This window comes from Cyrtonyx montezumae, unplaced genomic scaffold, assembly GCF_038088225.1.
Source record: "Cyrtonyx montezumae isolate F1298 unplaced genomic scaffold, pur_monq_1.0 scaffold_20, whole genome shotgun sequence".
NCBI lineage: Eukaryota > Metazoa > Chordata > Aves > Galliformes > Odontophoridae > Cyrtonyx > Cyrtonyx montezumae.
This window is the reverse complement of record NW_027071937.1, coordinates 5,298,787-5,319,537: the sequence shown is the minus strand read 5'-3', so window position 1 is coordinate 5,319,537 and position 20,751 is coordinate 5,298,787. Positions and strand designations below refer to the sequence as shown.

At 58.7% G+C, this 20,751-nt stretch overlaps 5 protein-coding genes across 11 annotated transcripts in view; all 5 read left to right on the top strand.

The window, feature by feature from the left end:
- Positions 1 to 3,125, top strand: part of EEIG1 (estrogen-induced osteoclastogenesis regulator 1) — a 32,092-nt gene extending 28,967 nt beyond the window's left edge. For all 4 annotated transcript variants that reach the window (XM_065737599.1, XM_065737600.1, XM_065737601.1 and 1 more), the window contains 3 exons: positions 27 to 148; positions 645 to 714; positions 1,542 to 3,125. In XM_065737599.1, coding sequence (XP_065593671.1) covers positions 27 to 148; positions 645 to 714; positions 1,542 to 1,587 — 238 coding nt within the window. In that variant the 3' untranslated portion in view covers positions 1,588 to 3,125. The remainder of the gene's footprint in view (positions 1 to 26; positions 149 to 644; positions 715 to 1,541) is intronic.
- A 3,627-nt stretch (positions 3,126 to 6,752) lies between these two features.
- On the top strand, positions 6,753 to 9,212 carry DPM2 (dolichyl-phosphate mannosyltransferase subunit 2, regulatory). Its single transcript, XM_065737596.1, has 4 exons — positions 6,753 to 6,773; positions 6,915 to 7,004; positions 8,025 to 8,127; positions 8,400 to 9,212. Exons 1-4 carry the CDS (start codon positions 6,771 to 6,773, stop codon positions 8,456 to 8,458), a joined length of 255 nt encoding a protein of 84 aa, XP_065593668.1. The 5' UTR covers positions 6,753 to 6,770; the 3' UTR covers positions 8,459 to 9,212.
- Positions 9,213 to 9,460: 248 nt separating this feature from the next.
- ST6GALNAC4 (ST6 N-acetylgalactosaminide alpha-2,6-sialyltransferase 4) lies at positions 9,461 to 11,533 on the top strand. Of its 2 annotated transcripts, XM_065737594.1 has the most exons (6): positions 9,462 to 9,527; positions 10,072 to 10,143; positions 10,392 to 10,544; positions 10,618 to 11,030; positions 11,123 to 11,230; positions 11,300 to 11,533. In XM_065737594.1, exons 2-6 carry the CDS (start codon positions 10,138 to 10,140, stop codon positions 11,487 to 11,489), a joined length of 870 nt encoding a protein of 289 aa, XP_065593666.1. In that variant the 5' UTR covers positions 9,462 to 9,527; positions 10,072 to 10,137; the 3' UTR covers positions 11,490 to 11,533. The 2 variants fall into 2 exon arrangements, with proteins under 2 accessions (XP_065593667.1, XP_065593666.1); XM_065737595.1 differs by lacking the exon at positions 11,123 to 11,230 and having other exon boundaries at positions 9,461 to 9,527.
- Positions 11,534 to 12,570: 1,037 nt separating this feature from the next.
- Positions 12,571 to 14,959, top strand: ST6GALNAC6 (ST6 N-acetylgalactosaminide alpha-2,6-sialyltransferase 6). The gene is made up of 6 exons (XM_065737592.1): positions 12,571 to 12,796; positions 13,352 to 13,416; positions 13,780 to 13,959; positions 14,101 to 14,498; positions 14,590 to 14,697; positions 14,770 to 14,959. Exons 2-6 carry the CDS (start codon positions 13,402 to 13,404, stop codon positions 14,957 to 14,959), a joined length of 891 nt encoding a protein of 296 aa, XP_065593664.1. The 5' UTR covers positions 12,571 to 12,796; positions 13,352 to 13,401.
- A 1,681-nt stretch (positions 14,960 to 16,640) lies between these two features.
- Positions 16,641 to 20,623, top strand: AK1 (adenylate kinase 1). 3 transcript variants are annotated; one of them, XM_065737578.1, is made up of 7 exons: positions 16,641 to 16,688; positions 17,800 to 17,842; positions 19,132 to 19,167; positions 19,543 to 19,706; positions 19,814 to 19,930; positions 20,085 to 20,276; positions 20,397 to 20,623. In XM_065737578.1, the coding sequence occupies exons 2-7, from the start codon at positions 17,833 to 17,835 to the stop codon at positions 20,460 to 20,462; spliced, it is 585 nt and encodes a 194-aa protein (XP_065593650.1). In that variant the 5' UTR covers positions 16,641 to 16,688; positions 17,800 to 17,832; the 3' UTR covers positions 20,463 to 20,623. The 3 variants fall into 3 exon arrangements, with proteins under 3 accessions (XP_065593650.1, XP_065593652.1, XP_065593651.1); XM_065737580.1 differs by lacking the exon at positions 16,641 to 16,688 and adding an exon at positions 17,489 to 17,521; XM_065737579.1 differs by lacking the exon at positions 16,641 to 16,688 and adding an exon at positions 17,499 to 17,516.
- Positions 20,624 to 20,751: the final 128 nt, after the last annotated feature.

Here is a 20,751-nt window from a genome sequence, read left to right as displayed (position 1 = left end):
TTTCCCCCTTGATTTTCTTTCCCCAGAAGGAAAAAGGATTCAGTGGAGAGTCACCCAACCCGAGTGGATGACACCAGGATTGATGCAGATGATATAGTAGAGAAGATAATGCAGAGTCAGGACTTCACAGATGTCAGCAATACTGAAGGTGAGAGGATGTGTCTCAGAGAGGAAGTCTTGGCTGTTTCCTTAGCAAAGCTGCCAACATTGTACAGAGCCAAATTTGGTCTGTGTATACTCCCCTCTTTTGACAGGAATTTTCTTCCAGTGCTTGCTAGGTGTTTCTGTGGTTGTAAACTGAGGATTTGAGAGCTGTGTATCCGTTTGCAAACAGTGCATGCTACTGTTCTTCTACAGACCACAGCAGAGATAAAACAGTAGCTTAAATGTAAGGGTGAGAGGGGAAAATGTACTGTTTTTTCTTAGCTTGTTGTTATGGTTGATTTGTATGCAAGGCTCCCTTTTAAATCAAGAAGAGCTCTTAGGGGTCCTATTGCTATGGGTACATCTTAGTGTGTGCATATGGACTCGTAGAAATGTGTTTGTTCCTATGCTGAACGTTCTGTAATGCAGCTGAGAGAGGAGTGCCTGGCAACCACCAGTAGTTCTGAACTTTGATGTCCTCCTTCCTTTTCTCCCTGCAGACAGTAACCTGCGGTTGTTTGTGAGCAGAGATGGAACAACTACACTGAGTGGTATTCAGCTGGGAAACAGGTAGGTTTCCTGAAGTGCTTGCAGACACTCAGGCTCCAGAGAGATTAGTTAGCTCTGGGTGTGCAGAAAGCTTTCACCTTTGCAACAGAAGAGATTTCTAAACATCATGTGCTACATGGTGGCTTTATTCCCACATTCGCACCCCTGGGATCTCTCTGGTGACAGTCTACAGCTGCACTGGAGTGTGAATGCAGCTCTCAGCGGAAACTCAGCGGGATAATTTGATCCTAGTTTTTAGATCCAAGAACAGAAGTGAGTGAGAAGTAAAAGGACACAGTGGTAAAGGTTGGTTCCTGTTTGCTTCTGCACCCACAGGGAGCTTTGCCTCCTGCTGGACTGCAGCAGAAATGCAACTGTCCCTTTTCCCTGCCCATCTGTATAGTGGGCTTGTGCTCTCGATAAAGACTTCTGGAGGGTAAAACTTATCTTGCCACAATAACACTACAGTATATTGACTAGATGTGTTTCTTAAGTTTTATAGCACCTTTTGTAGTAAGAAAAACAATAATAGCAAACGCAAAGTTGTGGCAAAATTGGGAGCAGAGGCAGGAATGCTTGCTCTTTGCACAGCATACTCCCCCAAGCCCTTTCTCTCTAAAAGGATTTGTGCTCATCCCAGCTCTTTCAAGTGCTGTAGTGTTAGCTTGCTGTGTAGCTGTCTGGTTTTTGTCACGTGGGTTGACTTCTTTCCAGATCTACTAGTTCCTGTCAGTATTTTGAATGAGGTTAAAAGGTAGCATTCGCGAGTGGAAAGCTTGGAACACAAACTTGTTTGCATTAAGTAACAGGAAAATAACCTGGCTTTCTTGTCTTCTCTTTTTCCTCAGGGTCTCATCTGGAGTTTACGAGCCAGTGGTGATTGAAACCCACTAAATGTGAAGAACAGGGTAGAGCTGCTGGAAATGGGCCCCCTACCCAGTCCGCTGCCACATGGATGCCAACCTTTACCTCTCTTCATGCAGCATTCCAGAAGGGATTTCTCCATACCCCTCCCATATGTTTGCACTGCAGAACTACTCTGAGACCACTCCAGATCATGCACTTTCCCTGTGTTGGCAGTACTCTCCTTCACTTCTCAATTCTTCCAGTGCCTGCCCTCCCTCTGTTTCCAAACAGACGTGAAGTGTCTGCTGGACTTATCCTTAGTCCTAGAGGATGTTGTTGTTCTCCATCCCTCACTATACCCATCCATTTCCAACGAGGGATTTCTCAACTTATCTCCCCAAAACATTGGGTTATGCCACTGTGAACTCTTTAGACCACTTTGGGGGGGGGAACCATTCTAACCAAACCAAGAGCTGCTTGTTGATGATACGGTGAAATAGGTACTTGCAGGATGCTTTATTCCACTGACTGCAAGGGAGCATCACTTTCCAAGGCAACAATTTTCTTGAACAAGGTATGCAGCAGTGTACACTTCACCTTCCTAAACCCCAAAAATCTTTTTCTCATAGGAAATATCTCCCAAAAGTGCATTTCAGAAAATTACCACAATCCAGATGGGAGTTGATTGAATGGTTAAATGCTAGTGCTTGTTATACCACTAACTGTATTACACCCTTCCACTGCTGGGCATGGAAGGGCAGTGTTCATCTATTAGCATTAGCGGGAGCACTTTAGAGGTTCCAGATTTTACCTGGAGGAGGCTTGTTTCTGCTGTTCCAGGAGGGTAATCCGTGTTTGCTGGACTGATTCAGCAAATAGTCACTGTTGGATCTTGGAATACAATGCCTCCTTTTTGGCTTAGGAAGGGAATTGCCCTTCTTGGACTGTGAAAAGATTCTCATAGGGATCTATGCCTGAGCTGGTTCTTTCTGGGGCTGGAGAGAAATTCTGCTTGTGGGGAAAGATAAACCTGCTGCCTTTGCCTTCAAAGGTGGAATGGATGTTTTCCACTGTTCTCTCTGCAGCAGCTGTTCTTACCTGCTCCATGGCGGGTGAACTTTTCCAACAAGGTTCAGACCTTTCTGGTTGATCTTTCAATTGCTCTTTGGGTTTTTCTGCAGTTGTTTGACACTTCAGCTGCCTGTGTTCCTTGCAGTGAACAGCAGTGATGTCAGTCCCTTTCAGCTCTCCCTCATAGATTCTCCTGGCAGGTGAATTGCAGATGAGGATCTATGCAGCCTCCAGCCGTGGGCTGTCAGCAGGCTGTGCCTACAGCCTTTCCTGTATGGCGACTCACAGCCTGTAAGCTATTTCTGTGTAGTATCCTTTCCTCTTTTGCCAGTGTACTGTAGTAGCACTCAGCAGCCATGCATTTTGAGTAATGGCACGGGCACGCTCCTGGCACGATCAGGACATGCCCTCCTCTGATACACGTGTGTGTGCACTCACTCACAGGCACAGGCTTGTCTCAATCAGCAAGGGAAGACTTGTAACTGATCACACTGTTGTTCAAATTCTTAGGTATTGTTAAGGACAAAAAAAAAAAAGGATTATCTGTGGCCAGAATGCATGCAGATGAGATATTGGAAAAGGGAATTTGGCAGTGTGGGAGATGAGGAATGAAAGGGCCTTGATATTTTTCGCCCTGCTAGCTAAGGATGGCTGTATGGGGACGGTGCTAGGCTGTGTGGCAGAGCTGTACAGCTGCTTACTGTGTTTCGATAGTTTCTCTCCTCAAGTCAAGAGGTTTCTTTCTGTATTTTAGGAAGACTGTGCATAAGATATAGGTATTTTTCACCCCTTTTCCTTCAAAGGCAATTAAATTTGGATTATGGTTATGAGGCGTACAGAGAACACTTAGGTTTGGTTTAAAAGATATTGGGTCTTTTGATTCTGTCTGAAACAAAAGCTCTTTCACACTTGCTGGTGTTAAACTGTTAGCTCAGTCTGGTTGGTTTGGCACTTGCTTGCAGGCTGCTGAGCTTCCTGCTTGCTCTGGGTGAGAGGTGCCCTGTTCCAGGGCTTCTGCGTGTGTGCAGGAAAGGGAGAGCTGACTGCTTTTCTTCTTTCCTGGGGCTCTGCCAGAAAGCTGGGCCTCGCCTGACTCTCTGTTCAGGTCAGTGCAAGGGGAGAAGTATGCAAGCAGCACCGTGTGTTGTTGCCCAGCCTGCAGGTAGCAGTGTGAGCTGGCTGTCCAGCTGCTCACAATACAGCACCTGCTGGAAATCAGGTCCAGGGCACTGTCAGTGTTGCAACAGCAAAAACCAGGACTTGAAAAGGCAAAAATCAGTCAGGAAAGAGACCAAACCCAGCTCAGTTCTCCTGCTTTGCTTCTATTCACATGAAAAACAACGGTAGTTACTGTCAGAGCAGTTGGGAACCAAGGGTTTACTTCTGGGCTCCAATTGGCAAAAGTCTGCTGCACTGGGACAGCAGCAGCTAGGCATGCTGTGAAATCCGCTGTGGGCAGAGGAGGGATCTCTTTCCAGCAAAGCAAGAAGAGCATCAGCTGAGCCATACAGAAAGCTTCCCAGGCTGGCAGAGTGGTAACCTGCTCCATCATGTCATTGTGGCCAACTTGGGAGTGTCTCTGGCTTCTTTTCCAGCAGCTTGGCACATCACTGCTTGCATTTTGGATAAGTGTATCTCATGGGGTATCTCTTTCTTGTTCTACGTTGTTATTGACTGAACAGGTCCTGGTCTGTACGTGGCTTTTTAGCTCTCCCACCCCTCATTCTGAGCAAGAAGGCAGCCCTTGTCATTGAGCATAACTCAGCATGGCCGGGGCTGGGGTGCCCAGGGTGGAGCCGTGCAAAGGAGGAAGGAGCAGCCTGCTTCTGTCTCCAGAGCCCACCTGAGGCCGCCGCCCTGCCCTGGCCAGCAGCAGACACTGCAGGTGCTGCTGTGGAAGCGGTGTCCTGCTGTCTCTTAGGGAGCTGCATCTTGCATGCACTTTCTCCTCGTTGGCATCGCTGCCGTCTGTTCCTTGTTGGACTTTGAGCATTGAAGAAGTGAATCAGTTTCCAGGCCCAAAACGCTGGCTAGTTTCCTTTAGGTTATTTTTTTTTTCTTTTGTCTTGAAGTTCATTATTTTTTTTTATAAACCCAGCAGGCTGGTGTGGTTATGTTTTGGTTTTTATTGCATTATTGTTTCAGTGATATTTTATCCCTGGGGGTGCCAAGAGAGGACTTTCTTCCCCACGTTGTTTCCCATCTCAGGGGATTCAGAGGTGACTTTGAGACAAGTAAAAGGACCTTATTGGCAACACCCCGTATCCCTGGCCCTGGTGAGCAGAGCTGGCTCTCTGCTCCAGGCTGATGGCCAGGCAAAACGTGTGTGCTGTGCTCTTGGCTCCCGGAGCTCTGGTGGAAGCCTCTCGCAGTGGCTTGGGAAATTCAGTGTCAGTTTTTGTTTTTTTTAAAACAAACTATTACAAACCGGTTTGAACTGAGTACATGTCCAAAGGGATGGGCTTGGTCGTGAATTGGTGAAGGAAATGAGCATCATTTGGAAATGGTGATTGAAAAAAGGGGCAGAAGGGTTGCTCCTCTCTGTTTTTGGGGTTTCTTTTGTTCATTTGTGGAATGGTTGGCACTTTAAACGGGGCGGGGGAGGGCTTTGTGCTGTCCTTGAAGTGCTGGGCAGCAAGTTTGTGATCTGCTTCCCCCCCCCCCCCTTACTGCCACATTGCTTTGCCCCCTGCAGAAAGTTTAAGCCCTTTTTTAATGCTTGCTTCCATTTTTAGAGGGTTCTGAACTGGGCTGAGACCCGAAGAAACGTCTTTCGTTTGAATCTTGATAAGGAGAGGTTGACTTTTTTTTTTTCCATGTAATTTATTTTGTTGTTGTTGTTTTCTTTTTAAAACTGGTGGCTGTGCAGCTGGACTCTGCACACGCTGTTGTGAACCTCTGGGAAAACCTCACTCCAGGTACGCTAGAGCACCTCGGTGAAAGAAACCCCCTCCTGGAGAGGGGCCCTCCCCTCGCTCCCCTCCTCGCTGCCTTACCCGGGGGTGCAGACTCGCCCCCAGCCCTGCTTGCACCCCTCCTGAGCCCTAGCCGAGTTAATGCCCTGGTGACTTAGCCCTGTGGACAAGGCTGGTCCCCAGGGGCAAGTTACAGCAAACGCTGCCTGGTAGCAAGTGTTTGTACTGAAAAAACCACTTCCTCACGGTGTGTGTGTGTGTGTGTGTGTGTGTGTGTGTGTGTGTGTGTGTGTGTGTGTGAAGGGGGTGCATGCAGATTCCCCCTGTCCCCCCCAGTCACTGCGTCATCCATCCGCCCACCGCACCACCGTGCTGAGAGCCTGGGAGATAACGCGGGTGAGCGCTGAGCTCGAGGTGTGGCTGAGCCTCTTCAACTTGCCTCGAGCGCAAGGATTCGTGGTAGAGCCCGTATTTTTGTGGGGGGAGGGAGGGGAAGGGGAGATCCTGTTTTATTTTCGTGAGAGTTAGTCGAGCTCGGTGATGTTCGGATGAGGCGCACTTGATTTATATCAGATTCTATAGAGAGATCGCTGATATTTTTGGAAAGGGAACGGCTCTATGCAAACTTCCACAATTGCTTGAAAGATAGTTTAACATTTTTTTACTTTGAAATCTAAAGATAAATCTCTAACTTTTTTTCTTAAAGCAGAAGTGTGTTTAGAAAGAGAAGCTACTTCCACTGCTCTATTTTGATGCTGATTCTTGGACAGTTCGGGCTGGCGGGAATGACTATTTTTCACCATTTTTATCTCGCTCCTCTCGTTCTTTTTCGTTTCATTTTCTAACGGAATGCTGTGGCGTCTTTGATTCAACAGATCGTGTTTGTATTTTCTGTATCTGGTTCCTAACGTAGAGAAATAACAAATATATGAGGAAAAATCGATATAATGTCAAATGTTGTTACGGTTTGGGGAAAATAAAGGTTTTTTTTTTGGTACTGCACACTGATTCTTCTGGCGGTGTTGTGGGCTGTTGTTGTGAATGTACTTCGAGTTCAGGAATGCTTGCCGGGCTCGGCCCGCCGCCGCACTACAGCTCCCTCCATACCTTGCGCTGCTCGGCCCGCCCCTTCCGGCGGGGAGCTCTTCCGGTCTAGGAGAGCACGTGGCCGACGCTCTGCGCGCTGATTGGCGGGTCTCTCCCGGAAGGGCGGGGCGAGCGGAGGGACCGGGTGTGCTCGTCGCCATGGTGAGTGCGGCGGGGCCTGCGGCGCGGGCCGCACCGGGACGGCCTCCCCTCCCCTCCCCGGGTTCCCTTCCAGGCCGGGCCGGTTCATCCGGCGCCGCTCTCGCTGCTCCCGCGCAGTCTTGACGCTCTCTCCCTCTGCAGGCCACGGCGACGGACCGGGCTGTGGGGTTCGGCCTGGTGGCCTTCAGCCTCGTTCTCTTCGTGTACTACACGCTGTGGATCATCGTGCTGGTACGGGGCTCGCGCTCGTTCTTAGGTCCCGGAGGCTTCGCGCTCTCGGCCTTGTTTAGGTGCCGAAGGAGCACGCTGTGCTGGGAAACGCAGGTGCAGAGCCTCCAGGCATTGGTGGCACAGCGTTCACTCTCTGGCTGCGCCGGCCCGGCTCGGGATCAGCGAGCTCGGCTTCGCTCCCGGCTCTTCAGCACCACCCGAGACCTGCGGGGGCTGTCAGTGGGAGCAGAACCTGGTCCTTGGGTGCTGGCAGGGCCTGGTGCACAGCTCCAGAGTTATGGTGCTGGTGGAGGTGACAGATGGGATCACAGAGAGAAATGTTACTCACTGAGGTTGGAGCCCAGCAGGGATAGAAGGGTTTGGGTAACACTGAGCTCTGGGAAAGCGTGAGTCTGGCAGTGTGACTGCTCCTCGGGGCACAGCAGCTGGGGTCATTAGTGGTGTTTTCATGGGTATAAATGTCTCCTTGTCAGCTTTCCAGGCACTAGCTCAGCCTTGGACTCGCATCTGAACTCCTGGCAGTTTCCTTTCTGAGGGCTTTGGATTCCCCTCTTCGGTGTGCACACAGCTGTGGGATAGGTGCTCATACGGTGCAGGAATCATTGCACTGCACTCTAGTGTGCAGTGTTCCACTGTTCTGAGCAAAGGAGCTATTGCAGGATCAGTGTGGGACGGACCAAGCATCAGCCTTTCCCTTCAGGAAGGCAAATGGTCGGGGGTTGGTGTGCCCAGCACCACACAGCTGAGCCCACCCTACACTGCAGTGCTGCAGGGCTGTGATTGTGCTCCTGTGCTCTCATCACCCAGCTGAGCACTGGAGTCCTCCAATTTCTAGCTATTCTCTGCAGCTGTGATGCTGCTGTGCAAGCCTTCACCACGTGCAGTTTCAGACACTCTTTTATTAGCAGTCCCCTTGAGCCCCACGTTTCCCAGTCTGCTTTTGAAACCCCAGGGCTGCAGGTGTTGGTGACTTGCTCTCGTGCTGTGGCTGCCTGCTGATGCCCTGCTCTGTTTCTGCAGCCCTTCATTGACAGTGACCACAGCATCCACCAGTACTTCTTGCCCAGGGAGTATGCAGTTATCATCCCCGTGGTGGCTGGGCTGCTTCTGCTGCTATTTATAGGTAAGCATTATTTTGGTTATTCTAATTAGAGGGTTCTAAATTAGGAGAAGAGACACATGTGATGTGCTGCTTGTGGTTCCTGCAGTGGCTTAATTTGGCTCGAGCCCCTGTGGTGTATATTTGTGTGTGCACACGTGTAACTTCAGCTGTTCCTCTGGGCATTGAAATTGCTTCTTGTGCTCTGCTGAGGTTCCATTACTCACTGTGTTTTTGAAAGGTGCCCTTAATTTCAATTTTTTTTGATGGAGCCTGTTCTTTCTTTCTCGTGGTAGGTGTTTTTATAATGGTTGTGATGTGGAAGAACAGAAAACCTGCCCGGAAATCCGACTGAAGGCCCAGCTGAGAGATGGAGAGAAGGCCCCCACCCTGCAGCACCCAGGCCAGGAGGAGCCAGCCCTGCAGCACCAGGCAGCAGCCTCCTCCAGAGCACTCTCGAAGCAGCAGCAGCACCAAGCTGGCTGCTCTCTCTCCCACATTCCTTCCTGGAAAGATGCAGGCTTGCATAGTTTACAACTTACTGACCAAAGAGAAGCAAAACCGACCTATGGGACTCACCAGGAGACGGACCAGAGCTCCAGCTAGGAGGGATCTGCTCCCCAGCTGAGGTCATGTGCAGCAGCCATGCTGGGCTGGAAGCTGTCAGGGTGCAGCAGCTGTAATTGCAAAGTGTGAGTTCAGTTCTGGCTCCCATCATGTGTTTGGCCTCTGGGTAATCTTTCCCCTCTGCTCTTCTTTCATACAGTAATTTTATTCCTTCTGAGATTTTTTTTTAAACTGGAAGAACTCATGATGGTGCTGTGAGCTTTCATGTTTCTGAATAGAGAGACCTGTGAGCTGTGCTTACAGAGCACATGCTGCACCCACGTCCCCTCCTACAGTCACTCTGCTGAGGGCAGGGAGTGCCCCGGGTGGCAGAGGAAGCATTCGGCTCCGCCACCAATGAATGCAGTTCTCACCACAGCTGTCAGCTGCACGCTGGGCTCCTGCCTGCCCCGGGCCAGCCCCGAGCTGGGCTGCCAGCAGCTCCCACAGGCTGTAGCAAGCTGGATTTACCTTCAATAAAGGACTCTGAGGTCTTTGTTCTACTCCATGTCAAGTGCAGAGGTGTGGCTCCACCCTTCTTCCCTAATCAGCCCTGGCCCCTGCTGTGCTGCACCCCTGGGTGCTGTGGCAGGCACTGTCTCATATCTTTCTCAATATTTCCTTGTTGCAGGCTTGGGAAAATCCCAGGAACGCCTGAAGGCAGCGGGAGGGAGGGAGTGTGGCCACACTGCGTGACGTGTCCCGCAGGTGACACGGGGCTGTTGGGCAGCGCTGCAGGGCAGGGGGCCCCGATCCCGCTCCCCAAATGATCCCTGGGCCTTCAGCGCTGAGCTCAGCAGCGTCGGCGGGGCGTGGAGGTGGGGATCGCGGAGCGGGGGGAGGCACGGAGTGCAGGGGGGGGGGGGGGGGAATAGGGCTGTGGTGTGAGAGATGGGGTCTGCGCTGGGTCCGGCGGTACTGCCGCTCTCGGAGCGCTGCTCGGGGGCGGTCCCGGCAGTGCCGCTCCGCTCCGCCCCCCCCGGCGCGGCCCCTCCAGCGGAGCGCGGCGCGGCGCTCCCGGCCCGGCCGCGATGCGGGACCCGGCGGTGGCCCTGCGGGGTGGGCAGGGGTCCCGTTACCGCCGCCCCCGCGGGGGATCCCGGCGCCGTGAGTGGGGCCGGGCCGGGCGCGGGATTGGGGGCGGGACGGCGTCGGGAACCGGGCGTGGGGTGTCCGTGCACGGGGGAGTATTGAGCGGGGTGGGGGGGGGGGGGAGGAGGAGTGCGGTGGGATGATTCGGGGGGACGCTGAGCGCGGGGCGCGCATCCTGCGTGTGGGAGTGGGGCGGTAGTGGGGGTCCCCAGCCATGACGGCCTCGACTCCGACCCCTCCCCCCTCCCGCCGACCCCGCTCTGTGTGCAGGGTGCACGTCCCGAGCCTCCCCGTGACCCCGGTGCCCTGCGGCCGCCCCGGCCCCGCGGGATAAAGATGCTGGTGAGTACCGCGGGGATGTGCGGGGTGAGCCTGCGGGGCTGCGCGCACCCCCGGGCCCCGCTGCGGGGACAGAGCGGAACCCACGGGGATCACGGCCGCGCGCGTGGGCTCCGGCCGCGCGCGGGGAGTGAATCTCGCTCGGGCTGATGCACCCTCCTCGCGGAGTTGTGCTGCCCGGCTCCTCCGCCTCCAACACCCGACGTGGGCGCGGGGCCGAGCCCGCCGCAACCCCGGCTCTCTGCTTCCAGATCCGCGTCTTCCTCGTCCTGGTGTGCGCGGCCGCGCTGTCCGTGCTCTACGTGCTGCTGTACCGTGAGGCCGCGGGGCAGAGGGACGGCCCCGCGTACACCGCGGCCGCAGCGCTCATCCTGCGGGGCTACAGCCGCGTCCCCGACGGGAAGGTCGGTACACGGGGCGGCCCCGTCCCCCGCGCCTGTTTCCCATCCCCGGGGCCGACGGTGCGTGTCCCCGCAGCCGCTGCGCAGAGCTCCGTGCCGCCGCTGCGCCGTCGTGTCCAGCTCGGGGCAGATGCTGGGATCACAGCTGGGCCGGGAGATCGACGGGCAGGAGTGCGTGCTGCGCATGAACCATGCCCCCACCGCCGGCTTCGAGGAGGACGTGGGCACGCGGAGCACCGTGCGCGTCGTGTCGCACACCAGCGTCCCGCTGCTGCTCCGGAACCAGCGCTACTTCTTCCAGCAGTCCCGCGACACCACCTACGTCGTCTGGGGTCCCAGCAGGAAGATGAGCCGCGAGAAGGGCGGCCCGACCTACCGGGCGCTGCTCCGGCTGCTGGAGACGTACCCCGGCCTGCAGCTCTACACGCTGACCGAGGAGAAGATGGCATACTGCGATGACGTCTTCCAGAACGAGACGGGGAAGAACAGGTGCCGTGGCCCCACTGGGTGCCCCCCCCCCCACACACGAAGCACAGCTTGTGTCCCTCTGCACGTCCCCACTGCACCGCTGTGCCCCGCAGGGTGAAATCCGGCTCCTTCCTGAGCACGGGGTGGTTCACCATGATCCTGGCCATGGAGCTGTGCGAGCGCATCTGCGTCTTCGGCATGGTCAGCGACAGCTACTGCAGGTGTGGGGCTGGGGGCGGCGGCGGGGGCTGCGGGGGCCGCGCTCTGCTCAGCCCCCACGGTGCCCACAGGGAGAAGAACCACTCGAGTGTGCCTTACCACTACTTCGAGAAGGGGCGGCTGGACGAGTGCAGGATGTACCTGGTGCACGAGCGGGCTCCCCGCGCCGGGCACCGCTTCATCACCGAGAAGGCCATCTTCTCCCGCTGGGCCAAGAGGAGGGACATCGTCTTCACCCACCCGTCATGGGCAGGGTTGTAGAGGTTGTGGTGGCACATTTGGGAGCCCCTCAGTGCACCCACGCTTGGGGGTCTGCAGCCTTGGACTCGTGCTGGATGGACGTTCAACATGGCATTCATCACGGGATGGAGCCCAATACTCTGGGACTCACTATGGGGCCTACAGCCCCCGTGTGCCCCCTGCCCGCAGCCCCCAGCTGCCTTGCCACAAGTGCCCTTGGATTCAAACCAAAGCCGACTTGCCCATTAAAAGCATTTTTAACTCCATGCCGTGCCCGCTGCGGTGCCAGGACACAGAGGTGTGTGGGGCCGGGGCCGCAGTCGGGTTTGTGGGGTTATAAATAGGGCGGGGATTGATGGACGGGGGCAGAGCGCTGAGATCCGGCGGATGGGGTTATGGGGAGAGCTGCGGGTGTGCCAGGGGGCGGGGTGTGGCGATGCCTATGGGGCAGAGGAGGACCCGCGTTGGTTTCCGGGGTAGAGAGCCCCGTTCCCCCCCCTCCCCCCCCCCCCCCGTGCCATGAGCGCAGCCCACGGCGTGCGCCGTATCCCGGCAGTGTCACGCGCGCGCCCACCCACGCGCGCCGCGCAGCCCAATCCGGGCCCGTCCCGTCGGGGCGGGCGGTGTTAGGAATCCCCCCCTCCCGCGCGCGTCCCCGGCAGAGCGCGGCCCCGCGGGCCCCGGGAGCGCGCAGCGGCGGCGGCGGCGGCGCAGTGCGGAGCGGAGCGGAGAGGAGCGGAGCTCGGGCCGTGCTCGGGCCGTCGGTGCGGGTGGGGATGCGCGCACTGTGCGGGGAACGGAGCGGCACCGCCCCGGCGGGATGCGGCTGCGCCCGACCTCACACGGCCTTGCGGAGCGGGGGGGGGGGAGGTGGGGTTCGTGGGGCTTGCGTGCAGGGTATGGGGGAGGGGGTGGTATCCCGAGGGCTGCGTCCTGAGGAGTAGTGGGGTCGAATCGCGGGGTGCGTCCCGAGCAGTTGGGGGGTTTGCGTCCCCAGCTGCACAGCAGATGCATCCCGGGTTGGGGGAGGATTTGCGCTGTGGGAGTACGGGGGGAGGCTGAGGGGGGAGGTCTGCGTGCTCGGCGAAGGTAGATCGGCACGTGGGGGCTGTACCGCGGAGGTGCAGCTGGGTTTGCTGTGCCGGGGGTGCAGGCAGCGCTCAGCGCTTCCCCAGCACAGCGCGATGTGACCCCGGGGAGCCGCCATGGCCCCGCTGCCAGCTGGACGGGCAGCGCCGCACGGCCCGGGGGGAGCGCGGCGAGGAGGAGGTGGAGGAGACCCCCCCGGCACCGCTCGGCACCCGCTGCAGATGAGTGCCTGCACCCAGGTAAGGACCTGCACGGCAGGAGCGGGGTGACCGGCGGGGGTCCCGCAGCTGCCACCCCCCCCCTCTTCCTGCGTCCCTACTGCACAGTTCTGTCCCTTCAGCCCCGTGCAGGGACATTGCTCCCACTGCTGTCCTCTCTCTGTTGGCTCTCCTGGCGCTGAAAATCCCGGCCATGCCCCAGGCACGCTGGCACCTTCCCAGCCCCAAAGCCTTTCGGGGCCCCTTGGAGGGCTGGCTGCTGTGTAATTTTCCATCTCGGCTCCTCCCAAGACAATCAGATTTCATTTTGTTTTTAATTTCTAATTGCTCTGACTGCAACCCAGCGAGAGTGGCAATGACTCATGGAGAAGTACTTCAGAATGTTCGTGGGGGTGGGGAGAAGTGAGGATAAGTGGGTCCCCTTGATGGGTGAGCACCCATGGGAGCACCACGACCACCGCTGCGGCAAGGTCCCAATCTCCTTAGGGTGCTGGGATCAACCGGCGTGGGGATCGGGATGTGGTGAGGTTTTGGGGATGGGATCCTGCAGCTTTGGGGTGTCTGTGTGCCTTGCAGGTGCTCGCAGGACGTTGGTGACCACTCAGCACTGAGGGCAGTGTGGAGACATGAGTGGCAGCACGGTGAGCAGACCCTGTGTGCCCTTAAAGCCACTGGGGAGGGCCGTGCCAGCGCCAGGGATCCTCTGGCAGCAGCTCAGAGCAGTGCTCACGCAGTACATTTTCCTCCTCCTCTCTCCTTAAAGCCCTGCAGCCATGCAAGCAGTGCTGCTACTGGGAGAGCTGGAGCTGCGTGCATAGCTGGGTGGGGAAGGACAGGATTGTCCCCATCTCCCTCCCCGTTCCCGTCTCCGTTCCTTCCCATCCCCATCCCTATCCCAGATCCCAGTGACCAGCAAGGGGAGAGTGAGTTGGGCTGCCGCATCCCGGTGATCTCCGCCCCGATCCCTTTGGAGAGGGGCCCTGACTCTGTCCCCCCACCCGCAGAGCCAGCGTGCTGCCGTCTTCGTGCTGCTCTTCGCCCTGCTTATGCTGCTGATCATCTACAGCTCCAGCAGTGGGACCGAGGTGTTCCCCTACAGTGCACTGCGGGGCAGAGCCCGGCGGCCCCCTGACCTGCGGCACTGGGGGGTGAGCAGCGGGTACCTGCCCGTCTCCGGGAACAAGGTGGGCACAGGATGTGGGGATGGAGATGGGACGTCCCCATGGGTGGGACACCGACAGCCCATCGGTTTGGGCTCCCCTTGGTTTGGGGTCCCCGTGACTCGGGATCCCCTCGGTTTGGACTCATTGTGTCCATCGCCTCAGAGCCTGACTGCCCACTGCCACCAGTGTGCCATCGTCACCAGCTCCAGCCACCTGCTGGGCACCCGGCTGGGCGCCGAGATCGACCAAACCGAGTGCACCATCCGCATGAACGACGCTCCCACCACCGGCTACGAGGCCGACGTGGGCAACAAGACCACCTTCCGCGTGGTGGCCCACTCCAGCGTCTACCGCGTCCTCAAGCGGCCCCAAGAGTTCGTCAACAAGACCCCGGAGACCGTCCTCATCTTCTGGGGACCTCCGGCCAAGATGCAGAAGGGGCTGTTGAAGATCATCCAACGCGTCGGCGCGTCCTTCCCCAACATGACGGCCTACGTCGTCTCCCCGCACCGCATGAAGCAGTTCGATGAGCTCTTCCGGGGGGAAACGGGGAAGGACAGGTACAGGGAGCTCCTCCTCCCTTCCCTGTGGCCCGTGGGTCCCCACTGGTGGGTCGTGGACCACGGGGGTCACCCCATCGCTGTGCCCTAGAGAGAAGTCGCGCTCGTGGTTGAGCACGGGTTGGTTCACCATGGGGATTGCGGTGGAGCTGTGCGACACTGTCCACGTCTACGGCATGGTGCCCCCCAACTACTGCAGGTAAGGGCCTCCCCAGCCCCGAATCCCGACCCCAGGACACGGCGCTGGGCTGAGCCCACGCTCTGCCTGTAGTCAGCGGCCGCAGCCCCGGCGCATGGCATACCACTACTACGAGCCCAAGGGCCCCGACGAGTGCACCACGTACATCCACAACGAGCGCAGCCACCGCGGAAACCACCACCGCTTCATCACTGAGAAACGCGTCTTCGCCAGCTGGGCCGCCCCATACAACATCACCTTCTCACACCCCGCCTGGCCCTAGGGGATGGAGCCCCTTTGATTTGGGGTCCCTTTGATTCAGGGTCACCTTGGGATGAGATCCCCTTGGCTTGAGGTCCCCTTGGTTTGGGGTCCCTTTGGTACAGGGTCCCATTGGGATGGGGTCCCCTGGGGGTGGGATCTTTGTGGGAGGAGGACCACTTGGCTTTGGGTCCCCTTGGCTTGGGATCCCCATGGTTCAAAGTTCCCTCAGTTTGGGGTCCCCTTGGCTTGGAGTCCCCTTAGTTTTTAGTTCGGGGACTCCACGGCCTGGGGTCTCCTTGGGATGAGGTCCCCTTGGTTCAAGATCTCCTTGGGATGGGGTCCCCTCGATTTGCGATCCCACTGCTTCAGATTCCCCTTGGTTTGGGGTCTGGGCTGCACTGTGCACCCCAGGGCTGCTGCAGCCATCAGGGCCACGTGCCACCGCTGTGCCCAGGGGTCCGCACAGCCGTGACGTTGTGGGTTTTGGGGTGTTGCATCCCCTGCCCCCTGAGAGCACACAGGGGGTTGCAGGTGCATGGTCCCCTTTGGCTGGCATGGGGGTCACATTGCTTTCTAGGGCCCTGTCCCCCCTTGCTATTCCCCCCCACACTTTCAGTATCACCATCCCCAGAGCAGGGACCCTCAGATCCACCCCAGAGAGGACCAAGGGGGTGACACTGCCACTGTGGTGCCAGGAGGGGGACGTGGGGGGGCAATACCACAGCACTGCCAGAACCTTTTGTAACATGGCCATGGGATGTGGGGGATTTTCCCCCTCCTGGTCCCTGTGTTTTGGGTTTTCCTCCTCGGAGTTGCGTGATGCTCATTGCCCCTCGTGAACTGTACAGAAGCAGGCAGAGGGGGAGGGGGGGGGGGGGTCGTTATTTATTTCCCAGCAGAGAAGTGTGTTTGGGGAAAAATCGCTCAATTTGGTGTTTGGACGCTGAGCCCCGGTGGGGTGGCAGCCCCGTGACTCAGTTTCCCCCTTGGCCGTGGCACTGAGGGGGGAAGGAGGGGGGGCCGTCCCGGTTGGGGGGGGGGGGGGGGGCTCAGCACCGCGTTTTGTATCGATTTGTACAGGAATAAACCTCGCTGCAGTCTGTTGCCTTGGACCGTGCCCGCGGGATGCATCTTTGGGGTGCGGGGGGGTGGGAAAGAGACCCCTTCAGATCCACCCCCCCCTTCAGACCGCAACGGGGCTGGGGTCGGCGGTTGTTGGGGGGAGAGGGGGTCCAGGACCCTCCCAGCCCCTCCCCCCACCCGCAGGCTCCTCCCGTTGCGGGGGCGCGGTATCGGGGGGGGCTGCGGGCGGGCAGCATTGCCCCCCCCACCCCACATCGGCCCCCCCCTCCCCGCTGCCCGCTCCCGGCATGCCCCGCGCCGCCAGCATTATATATATCTAGCGGTACGGCAGAAGCTGCCGGCCAGCAGCTGCCCCCCCCTTCCCAATCCCGCACGGCCCCCCCCAGGTCAGTGCCGCGCTCCCACTCCTCCCCTCCCCCCCAACTGCTGCTGCTGCTTTGCACCGCGGTTCGTCCCCCCATCCCCACCCGTGGGTCCCCAGCCGCGCGGGGTGACCTTGGGGAGGGCGTTCCGGCATCCGCCGCTCGGGGACCCCCCCCAACCGCTGCCCCCCACCCGGCCCCTCCGAGCGGGGGCGGGGAAGCGCTCGGTCCGCCCCATCCCCTCCCCCCCCCCGTACGGTAAGCGTTGGGGATGGGGGAGTGGGGGGGTGAGCATCGCTGCGGGTGAGCGGGACGTGGGGGGACTGAAGGGAGAGGGGCTGTGGGGAGCACTGGGTGGGGGGGGTGTTGGGGGATACGGGGGTGCTGGGGGCATTGCCGGGGTATCGCGGGGTGCTGGGGGCCGTGCAGCAGTGCTGGAGCAGCCCTGGGGTCGGAGCCCCCACGTGGGAGATGGGTTCGAGCTCCCGTTGGGATGGAGTTCTCGGGAGCACCCTGGGGTGCGTCACAGTGGGCACGCGCTGGATGGGGCCGTGAGCCCACCACGGGCAGTGGGGCCGCTGCGGGGTGTGCTCGGAGCCCCCACACACCGGGGATCCCCCATGTTGTACCCTCCCCATGGGGCTCAGCCTCGCAGCGCAGGTGGGACGTGACCCGGTGCAGATTTCAGCCCGTCCATACGTAGCCTGTGCCCTTTCCCGGCTGTAACACGACCTGACGGCCACCACGGCCCCGGTCCGGCCGGTCTGGGGACAGCGGGGTGACGCAGTGTGGCCGGGCAGGTGGGGTGCTGTGGGGCTGGGTGCGGGCAGGCAGCGTGGCCAAACCCACGGCGAGGAACTGGAGGGGCAGTGCAGCAACCCCCCCCCCCCCCTCGGGCAGCGAGGATGAGCTGACCCCAGAAGCAGCATCCCCTCCAGCACACGGGGAGCTCGGAGGGATGTAGGACACTGCCTCCATGTCTCAGTGTCCCGGTGAGGTGTGTCACCCCAAAACCAGTTTCCGGCTGTGGGGATGTGGGCAGGGCGGGGGAGGGTGTTGGCAGTGTCACCGCGTCACCCAGCAGTGCTGGCACGGGGCTGAAGGCAGCTGGGCAGGGGATGGCCGCAGGAGGTGAGGTCCCAGCTCCTGGAGCCATGAAATTCAGGCAGCACTGTGCCTTCCTCGGGTATTTTAGGAATTGTATATATTTTAGGGCCAAAAGGAGGAACAGTACTGCTAGCGGGGTGGAAACCCTGTCCCCCAGCATGGCCCTAGAGCTCGGATTGAGATCTGCTCCATCCCACCGTGGAAGCAAAGGGAGAGCTGTTGTCCTGGCAACATCCTCCCCAGGCTCCGGCCCTGGGGACCCCTGTGGCTCCGCCGTGCTGCTCACTCTGCTCTGCTTCCCTTGCAGCCTGAAGCGCTCCTCCACCCACACAGTGGCAGAATGTCGACAGGTGAGTGCTCTGCATCCGTGCTTCTTGCATCCTTTCCCTCTGTCCCCTTTACATCCACCCCCCTTGCACCCGATCCCCTTGGCATCCATCCTCTCCAACCCCCTGTTGCCTCCATCCCTTCTGTCTCATTGTATATATTCATGTTTTCCTCCCTGTGCCCATCTCCTGCCTCCAAAAGCATTTTGTTCTCTCTGTTCCTCTTGCATCTAATCCCTTAGTTCCCTTCCATCTGTCCCCATTCTCCTCTTGTGGCTGTCCCTGTGTTGTCCCGTTGTGTCTGTCACTTGTCCCTTTCCTCGTCCATCCCTTTTCTCCCCGTTAAACCTGACCTCTCAGCCCTTTGTGCCTATGTCTCCCGTGTTCTCTTTGCATCTGTCACCTCTGTCCCTCTTGTAGCTGATCCTAATGTCCCTCTTTGTGTCTGTCTCACGTTCTCTTTCCATCTATCCCGTTTTCCTTGTATCCAAGTCCTGAATCTCTCATCCCCCCCCAATGTGCCCCCTTGTGTCCATCCTTTATGTTCTCCAGTTGTGTTCATTCCCTCTGTCTCCCCCTCGTGTCCATTCCGTGTCCTCTTACATCCTCCCCCTGTCCCACCACTGCCCCTGTCCCATTTCACACTCTCATCCCTCCAGCCCCCACGTACCCCCCCGTGTCTCCTTGCCCCTCCCCCACCTCTTGGCCTCCTCCCAGCCCGGCTGCTGGAGGAGCTGAAATTTCAGAAGCCTGAGATCTGGAGATGGGCAGCGTGGCCCCGGGGTGGCTCACATTATTTTTAGCTCCCTCCCTCTGTGCTATCACACCCCAGCACATAGCAGGGACAGATCCTGCGGGGGGGGGGCGGTCCTGCAGGGAAAGCCCCCTGTCCCATGGGCTGGGATGCTCCAGGTAGATGGGGCTATGCCATTTCTGGGGACAGACCCCCCCATGCTGCACTAAGCAGGACTAGGAGCTGGACACGGGGATGGATGCGGCCGTCCCTGTGGTTCCCACCCTCCGTGGGGCTGAGGACAATGACCACCTCTGGGATGCAGTGCAGTTCTGACCCCACAGCTCAGCCCCCCCAGCTGCCAAGGCACCATGGGGTCTCAGTGCACGAGCACGTCCAGCTTTGCTGTCCTGGACTGTCCAGGTGACAGGGATGAGAGCTTCCTACTCTGCCCGCCCTGGGGCTGGGGTTGGTCCCCACCACAGCCCTGTCACTGGGGACAGTTTGCTCCCTGGTGTAATTTCTGGCTTTTAGATTTATTGGTTTTTTTTTTTTTTTTTTTTTTGCCTCTCTCCACCAGAAAAACTGAAGCACCACAAGATCATCTTCGTGGTGGGTAAGTGGGGGTGGGTGGGACAGAGGTGTGGGGTGTGCTGGGACCAGCAGGGTCTAGCAGAGCTTGGCGTGCCAGGATCCAACGTGATGTGATGGCAGACTCCTCGTGGGCTCTTGGTGGGGTGGTGATGTCCATGGTGCTGTAGGAAGGGGATGTCTGGGATCACAGTGCCAGCAGGGTGGTGATGCCCAGCTGCCAATCAGCCACACCAGCAGCCTCTGCCACCCCCAGCACCAGCGTCCCCCGACAGCTCTTTGCATCCATCTGGTGCTTCGGGATCCTGTCCCCTCCCTCACCCAGCTGGTGTGTCTGGGCTGCCTCTCCCCATACCCCCCACTAGATGGGGCATGACGGTGGCCCTGGTGTGACTTGCAGGTGGCCCTGGCTCGGGGAAGGGAACACAGTGCGAGAAGATTGTGCACAAGTATGGGTACACTCACCTCTCCACTGGGGACCTGCTCCGGGCAGAGGTCAGCTCGGGCTCGGAGCGGGGCAAGAAGCTGCAGGCCATCATGGAGAAGGGCGAGCTGGTGCCCCTGGTGAGTTTGTGGCCGTGAACACAGGGCAGTGCGGGGACACCGTGGTGATGCAGCAGCAATGGGGCACCGTCCCACGTCACCCTGACTGCCGTCTGCCCCCTCCCCAGGACACCGTGCTGGACATGCTGCGGGACGCCATGTTGGCCAAGGCAGACACCTCCAAGGGTTTCCTCATTGATGGTTATCCCCGCGAGGTGAAGCAGGGGGAGGAGTTCGAGAAGAAGGTGAGGCAGCTCCCCTGGTGAGTGCTGTCTGGGCTGGCAGAGGGTGACGGGGGTGAGGGCGACTGTCCCTGCTGCTGGGTGTCACACCTCCAGCCCCACCTGGAGGAGATGTGGGGACGCCCAGGCCCATGCAGTGACTGCTGTGACCCCGCAGATCGGCCCCCCCACGCTGCTGCTCTACGTGGATGCGGGGAAGGAGACGATGGTGAAGCGGCTGCTGAAGCGGGGAGAGACCAGCGGGCGGGTGGACGACAACGAGGAGACCATCAAGAAGCGCCTGGAGACATACTACAAGGCCACCGAGCCCGTCATCACCTTCTACAAGGGCAGGGGCATCGTCCGCCAGGTGAGCGGGGTCCAGGGAGGGGGGGAATGATGGGGGGTGGGGCTGGCCGAGCCGCCAAACCACCCCCCCGCCTCCCCCAGCATTGCTGAGGGCACCAACACCCCCTCACCATCCCCGCAGCTGAATGCCGAGGGCTCCGTGGATGAGGTTTTCCAGCAGGTCTGCTCCTACCTCGACAAGCTGTGACGGCCCCGTGCCCCCCACCCTGCGCTCCCCCCGCACGCGTGGGGCAGAGACAGCGGAAGTGGCCTTATCCTGTTTTCGTGGACAGAGCCGCGCGAAGGAAATTTCAAGGACATTGTGTTTGGCTCTTTCCCGTCTCTCCCCAGTAAAGTTCACTTTAATGAGCCCGGACTTTATCTTTTTCTTCTGTCGCAGGAAATGAGTTTTTCTTTCCAGAGATTTTTTGTTCCTAGCCCCCCCTGCTCCCCCCCCCCCCCCCCCCCCCCCTTCAGCCAGCCCCTCTCTGAAGCTG